The sequence below is a fragment of the Lactuca sativa genome, chromosome 4 (assembly GCF_002870075.4).
Source record: "Lactuca sativa cultivar Salinas chromosome 4, Lsat_Salinas_v11, whole genome shotgun sequence".
Classification (NCBI taxonomy): Eukaryota; Viridiplantae; Streptophyta; class Magnoliopsida; order Asterales; family Asteraceae; genus Lactuca; species Lactuca sativa.
In genome coordinates this window covers 55,999,468-56,006,311 of record NC_056626.2, presented here as the reverse complement: position 1 = coordinate 56,006,311, position 6,844 = coordinate 55,999,468, and the positions used below count along the sequence as shown (strand labels likewise).

Here is a 6,844-nt window from a genome sequence, read left to right as displayed (position 1 = left end):
GAGGATGTTTGTATATCAGTAATAAATTAAATTATTCTTAACAAAAGCAATAAATGTACTTTGCATACAAAAGTATGTTAATAATGTTGTATAAATAACATCAATATGTTAAAAATGGCAAATATTCAAAATATAAACTTTTCAAGATTGGTTTGCAGAGACCTTGACATATTAAATGCACAATTTAATATATATATATATATATATATATATATATATATATATATATATATATATATATATATATATATAAAGTAATTAATTACTAAAACCATTTACCTTCATAATTGTGAATAAACCAACAAAAAAAAAGTTGTACCCACTTTAAGATAATAACAAAATGTTATTTAATTGTATTACTTTTTTATAATAATAATAATTAAAGCAAAATTTATCCCTTTTCCATTTCCACACCCAGTATATCATCTTACAAACCCTGCCTTTCTCTCACTATCAAAAGTCAGCGCCTTCATTTGTCCGCTATTTCCTCTCGACATGGATGCTGATTGGGACCTTCACGCGGTGGTCAGAGGCTGTTACTCCGCCGTCTCCTCCTCCTCTTCCACCACCACCACCGCCGCCGCCACTCTAAATTGGCCTGTGGATGCTTACAATCAACAAAAGCCAACTTTTTACGGTGAAAATCTCATGGGGTTTTCCTCAGATCTATTTCAACCAAGAAATGAGAACAGTATCGAACAGTTCTTGAATAATCTTTACAACCCCCTCCACTTTTCAAATCTACAAAAACCACCTCCGTCTCCTCAGAACTTCCCAATCTCACCCCTTTCTGTTCTTGGAGGACTTCCAGATCCACCATACCACCACTACCACCACCACCAGCAAGAGAAACAGTTTCAGGGAAAGCAACAATCTTTAAGCATAACTAGATGTACAAATTCTCATGCACAGGGTACAACAAAGTTCAAGAAAAGGTATTAGAAAAAAAAAACATTGCTTTTTTCAATTTCGTGTGGATCGATTTTTGTGGGGTTTTGTTAACTTATTGATTTATGAAAATTATTTATTTTTCCGTTTTAGAGGGTATGGGTATGAAGAATATGAATCTAGGAGACACCCACATGTAGTCACTTGAGCTATTTTTGATTAAATGGATTTCTCCTGAATTAATTGTCAGAATAATAAATATAAATAATTATTCTTTTGAAAGAATCTGATAATATATTATATTTACAGGAAAAATCAGATTAAAAAGGTTTGCCAAGTGCCTGCTGAAGGATCATCTTCTGATTTGTGGTCTTGGAGAAAATATGGTCAAAAACCCATCAAAGGCTCTCCATATCCAAGGTTTGTAATTTTGTTGAATTATTTGTATTATTTAATAAATTTAATATATAAAAAATGTATATATTCTGCTTCAAATATTTAACTTTCAGGTTTTTCATCCATAATTATCGATTTTTCCTTGATTTAATTGCTGAAAATTTTATTTTTTTTATATAATCAGAGGATATTATAGATGTAGCACTTCAAAAGGCTGTATGGCCCGAAAACAAGTTGAGCGGAATAGATCCGACCCGGGTATGTTGATCATCACGTATACCGGCGAACACAGCCACCCAACGCCGACTCAACGGAACTCTTTAGCCGGCAGCTCCCGCAACAAACCCACCACCTCCAGCGACGATGACAACATAAACAAACATACACCCACTTCGCCGGTTTCTCCCACGATGGAGAAGATGGAAGAAATTGAGAGAGATGACACCGACGACGATAACAACTTCGACGCCGCCGGCGTGGTCATCGATGATGATATATTTGACGGATTAGATGAGCTGATCGGCCCGGCCACCGGAGACAGCTTTTCCACGTCAAAGACGGGTGCGCCTTTTCGTGGTTGTCAAATAACGTGGCCTCCACAACCACCACCGTTGCCGGCGGGGGTTGACTTTTGAAAGTTGGAGTTATTGCTTTCTGATGCCATTGTGATGAGATTATACGCGTTTTTTGTCGCTGACTTTTAATGCTCTTTTTCCAGAGCTAGAACTCTTATAACCAGAGTAAACATTATATACTAGATTGTACTCGATTCTTTTAAAGTGGAATTTAGCTTGGATTTGATAATTTTGGCCTTGGAAAAGAGCGTAATTTTTTTTTATAAGTTTTGCTTTTTGTGTTTTTGAGACATCCGAGCCGTTGGCAAAGTGGAAAAGGTCTTTCGTGTAAGTTGATTTTAAAAGCATTGTTTGTTGTACAATGTGTATCAGTTATTGTATATTATGCTTTATGTACATGTATTGAGATGTATTGAGAAGTGTGTGTTACCTCTTTAGGCAAATGGAGTATGTAGTCTTTTTGTGGCTCAAAGAATATTTACAAACTACAATGAGAATTCGTTTTTAGTAGTAGAGAGAATAATATATTAAAAATGTCATAATTTTATGAGAAATTATATATTTCTTCTAGTTTTATTTTTAATACTATCAGAAATTGAATATTTTTTAGTTTTTATTTACTATTCATATAAAACGATGATGACTGAAATCCATTAACTTTTTATATTAATCATTTTTATTGATTTTAACTTCTCATAATACACATTGAGGAGGAAGATAGATATGAATAAAATTTATATATTAGAGTAAATTATATGAATCATTTTAATAATTAGGGGTAAGCTTTGTGTTCCGTTTCCATTTCGACATAAGGACTATCTTTGTTTTGTTTGGGATTTTCTATAGATAAGCTTAAAATAGCAAATTTACCTCATGTGATGGTGAGAAGTTTTGTGCCGATTTATTTCCATCGGGTATAAGGAGACCGTCTTTGGGGGTGAAAGAGGGGGGGGGGGGGGGGGGGGCTGTTAGTAGAGACGCGGAGTTTATTAGCGGGCTGGTCATAATGAAAGCGGTCAATGCTTTTGATTTGATGGGTCTTATTCCACAACTATGTGACCCGCAAAGTGAGCTCATTTTGCTTCGATCATGTATGGGCATTGCAAAATTTTTCTTTGGTTTAAGGACATGTCAACCGATGCACATAGAAGAGACCGTTTTGTTCTTTGACAAATGATTGCGCGAGTCTGTCGAGGATATGGTGGTATGTAGAGGCCGCTTTTTGGAGACATTCAGTGGCATCTGGCTTCCTTACCTATTCGTTTCGGTGGTTTGGGTTTGTACTCAGCATACGAGGTTTCCTCCTACGCATTTGTAGCCTCGAGGGTCCAATCTTGGACATTACAAGACCACATCTTACGTGACAGTGACATATATGGTATGGACACTGATTACCTATGTGCATTGACTCGTCTTCGCGATATGATTCTGGGATTCGACTGTAGCGGTTTCACTGATAAGAACACCCCCCTAAATCCCAAAAAAATATTTGCGTGTGCCCTTTGTAGTAAAATCGTCAAAGATATGGAGGTCGACTTCGACATGACGGTTAGACAGAAAGCATTTTTTGAGTGTCTTCGAGCACCTCAAGCACAAGATTTTCTGCTGACTATCCATATTGATGGCCTCGGCCAGCATATGTATTATGTGGAGTAATGAACCATCCTTCGTTACCGCCTCACGATTCCTCTATTCCCAATTGACGAGATATGCCCAGTTTGCTGCAAGGCATGTTTGGATACTTTTGGGGAACATGCGGTTTATTGTATAGAGCTCCCTGGTTTCAAGTACCGACATGATGTGGTTATGGATGTTTCTATGATGCTTGTCGACGTGCTGCTTTTTCCGTGAAGAAAGAAGCGTCAGTGAACTTTTTGGCGGACCCGCATGATGGAAGATCCACACTTAGACCGACTGACATTTTGGTCTTTGGATTGGTAGGAGGGAATCATGCTTGTGTGGATCTTACTAGGGTCTCTCATCTCGTCGGTTTGAGGAGCGGGGGTTTTACAACAGGGCATGCCGCTTTGAAAGTCGTTGCGTGCAAAGTAGCAAAGCACGAGAATGCATGTATAGAAAATCAACATGTATTTGTACCCTTTGCGTTTGATTCATTTTGTTTTTTCACACCAGAGGCGGTGTAGCTCCTCAACAGAGTTCAACGGGTCATGCATATTAATGTTATATCTCCTAGATCCGTAGATGTTGTTTTCAAAATAATTGGTTTTGTCATCCAAAAATGCCTAGCGGTGCAGCTTGTTGCCCGGTTGTCTTTCGTCGATAGGTGTTGACCTCTATTATGTTATATATGAAAACATGGCTAGATTTCATAATGCTTCATAAATTTTTTTACCTCTAATGATAATTTTTAATGGTTTTTCTAATTACATAATAACTAATGTATTAATCACAAACAACCCCATCAACAAACACTCACTACAACTCATTATCCCTATTTTAATCTTTTGGACAATTCTTTTATGGTTTGAAAATCATCATTTTTTGTCTGAAAACCTGCAAGATGAATTTAAAAAAAAAAAAATAAGGGTCAAACACATAAATTATCCAAAACCAAATATTAATAATTAAAATATAAGAAAAAAAAGTTAGTAAGGGTACTATAGTTATTTTATAACGGTCCATAACCAAAATCGAAACAAAAAAAGGAGGGTCCAATAAAAAATAAAAAAATTAAGTACCACAACTCATTCTACCTATTTAATCTTTTTGGAAAATTCTTTTATGGTTGGAAAATCATCATTGTCAGAAAACCTGCAAGATGAATTAAAAAAAACAAGGACCAAACATATAAATTACCCAAAACCAAATAATAATAATTAAATTATAGGAAACAAAATTTGTAAGTGTACTATAGTCATTTTATGACAGGAGATAACCAAAATGAAAACAAAAACAAACCATATGGATAGTCCAAGTTAAAAAAAAACAGAATATATACTATAAATTAGTCCTAAATTATTTCACCTATGTCCACGGCAAGACTTGAACCCTCAATCTCAAAGAGAAATGACAACTCTGGATACCGTTAGGACCAAACACATAAACTTATATAAATTTACTTTATATATAGACAGTCTTTTTAACGGTGAAAAGTTATTATTAATATAGATACTAGTAAGATACTAGAATCTAGATTTAGAAAAACGTTGCTTAGGATGGTGGAAAAAGGGGATACATGCCAAATATTTCGGTCTACATGTAAATTATGCACCCTATTTTTTATAAGAATGTAACTATTCTCCTTGATCTCTTCCGGTCACCATGTTTGGGAAAAACAATTTCTTGAAGAAGCTTTTGTTGTTTCTTGCCTTCCAGATTATCCAGCAAGTTGATAGAAGTATCGCACGGATTAACCTTTTGTGTTTTTTTTGGAAGGATGTTTGGTCAGAAATGTTTCGTTATATACTCATTTCCCTACTTTATATTAGTTGAAAAATAACAAAATGTGTAGGCTATAAGGTCGATGAGGTGAGGACCAATGGAGGTGGGAGTGATGTAGGAAACTTTAACAAAGTACACAGATTGGTTAACTTAACATCCTTACGACTTACGAGTTTACAGACTAATATTATGACTATGGAGTATGGATGGAGTTTATTCTTGGAATTGGGATTTAAGTATGGATGTTAACTTTACAGTTAAGGAAATGTGAAAACATACTGAAGATCTTATGTTACCGAATAATGAGAAAGAAACATCTTGGAATAAGTTCATCCCTCAAAAGGTTAATATTTTTTTTGGCATCTAAGTCTAGACGGGTTACTGAATCGGCCTAATTTGAACTTGAGAGGTGTTGGTGTGGATATCTTTATACATCTGTTATGTAGTATGCAACCAAAATCTTTGTCACATTTGTTTGTTGAGTGTCAAATTGTAAGTATGACTTGGAATGTGGTGTCTCATTGGCTAAATATGAATTTGTCTTAGTATTTAGGAACTTTGGATTTGGTTATATGAGTGAAATCGTTACAAGTTTCAAGGGTAAAAAAAGATGTCATTGATGTTATTATGAGATTGATATGGTGGGTGATATGAAAGTATAGGAACAAGGTTGTGTTTACAAAAAACATGGATAGAAGATAACCTATTTTTGATTTCCTTGTTGAAATGCCTTTTTTTTGGTTTTCTGTAACACATGTTACCTGGTATGTCCTTAATGGAAAAATGTTGAAATTCAAGATTCTATCCCTACGTTGCGCGTAGGTTGAAGTACATCGTGCATAGCATCGCAGGCAACTCAAAACCTTAGGTCTTGGGATTTGGGCCATGTTTAAAGTCTTTAATTTTTATGGTTTCATTCTTATTAGCCTCAATCCTCTCCAGATAAACCCTGGAGTAGCATCCGTCAGTCCTTATTGAGTTTTGGTGTTCCATGATAACATTTGAAAAAGAAGAAGGTGGTTTTGGTTCAAGTAAAGTTAGATCCTTCCAAATTTCTACACACTTAACATCTTCTGGACCTTGGGAAGGTATACATTTTCAACCTTTATGCTTATATTTTGATAGATCTAAGTTTAAAGCTTCATTTGGTCCCTTTTGGTCTTGTTTCTTTGGAGTTTAGAGACTGCAGGCCGGAAAGGATGATTTTTGTTGCCTTTTGGACCTTTTGAAGTAATGAAAGCATGTTTGTGTCCCTTTGAGCCACGCATGGAGGTTGTCATATTTTTTTTACTTCTCTTGGATCTAGGGTTAGAGAATTGTAAGTTAGAGACTTTTTAATGGATAAAGTTGGAAACTTTATCTATTTAGTGCTTATTTTGAAGGAATCTGGAAAGAATCGGTCCATATCTTTATGGTTTAAGCACTTAACAAAAGGGATGAAGTCATCAATGATACATCGCATGTAGGTTATAAGCTATGTCGCACGTAGTGTAAAGGGGCCCAATATTTTGTCTTTTATTAGTACACATAGTGTATATTAGCGGACGTCAGGTGTAGGTTGTGAGCTACTCTGCATGTATGGC

The 6,844-nt window shown here is 35.5% G+C and overlaps 1 protein-coding gene across 1 annotated transcript; it reads left to right on the top strand.

Annotated features, from left to right (window-relative positions):
- Positions 1 to 431: 431 nt before the first annotated feature.
- On the top strand, positions 432 to 2,302 carry LOC111878568 (WRKY transcription factor 22). The gene is made up of 3 exons (XM_023875087.3): positions 432 to 935; positions 1,198 to 1,308; positions 1,469 to 2,302. Exons 1-3 carry the CDS (start codon positions 496 to 498, stop codon positions 1,917 to 1,919), a joined length of 1,002 nt encoding a protein of 333 aa, XP_023730855.1. The 5' UTR covers positions 432 to 495; the 3' UTR covers positions 1,920 to 2,302.
- Positions 2,303 to 6,844: the final 4,542 nt, after the last annotated feature.

Coding starts and splice junctions, on each gene's coding strand:
- LOC111878568 (XM_023875087.3), top strand. CDS start 496: ATGGATGCTGATTGGGACCTTCACGCGGTGGTCAGAGGCTGTTACTCC. Junction 936..1,197: donor ACAACAAAGTTCAAGAAAAG/GTATTAGAAAAA, acceptor TTATATTTACAG/GAAAAATCAGATTAAAAAGG. Junction 1,309..1,468: donor AAAGGCTCTCCATATCCAAG/GTTTGTAATTTT, acceptor TTATATAATCAG/AGGATATTATAGATGTAGCA.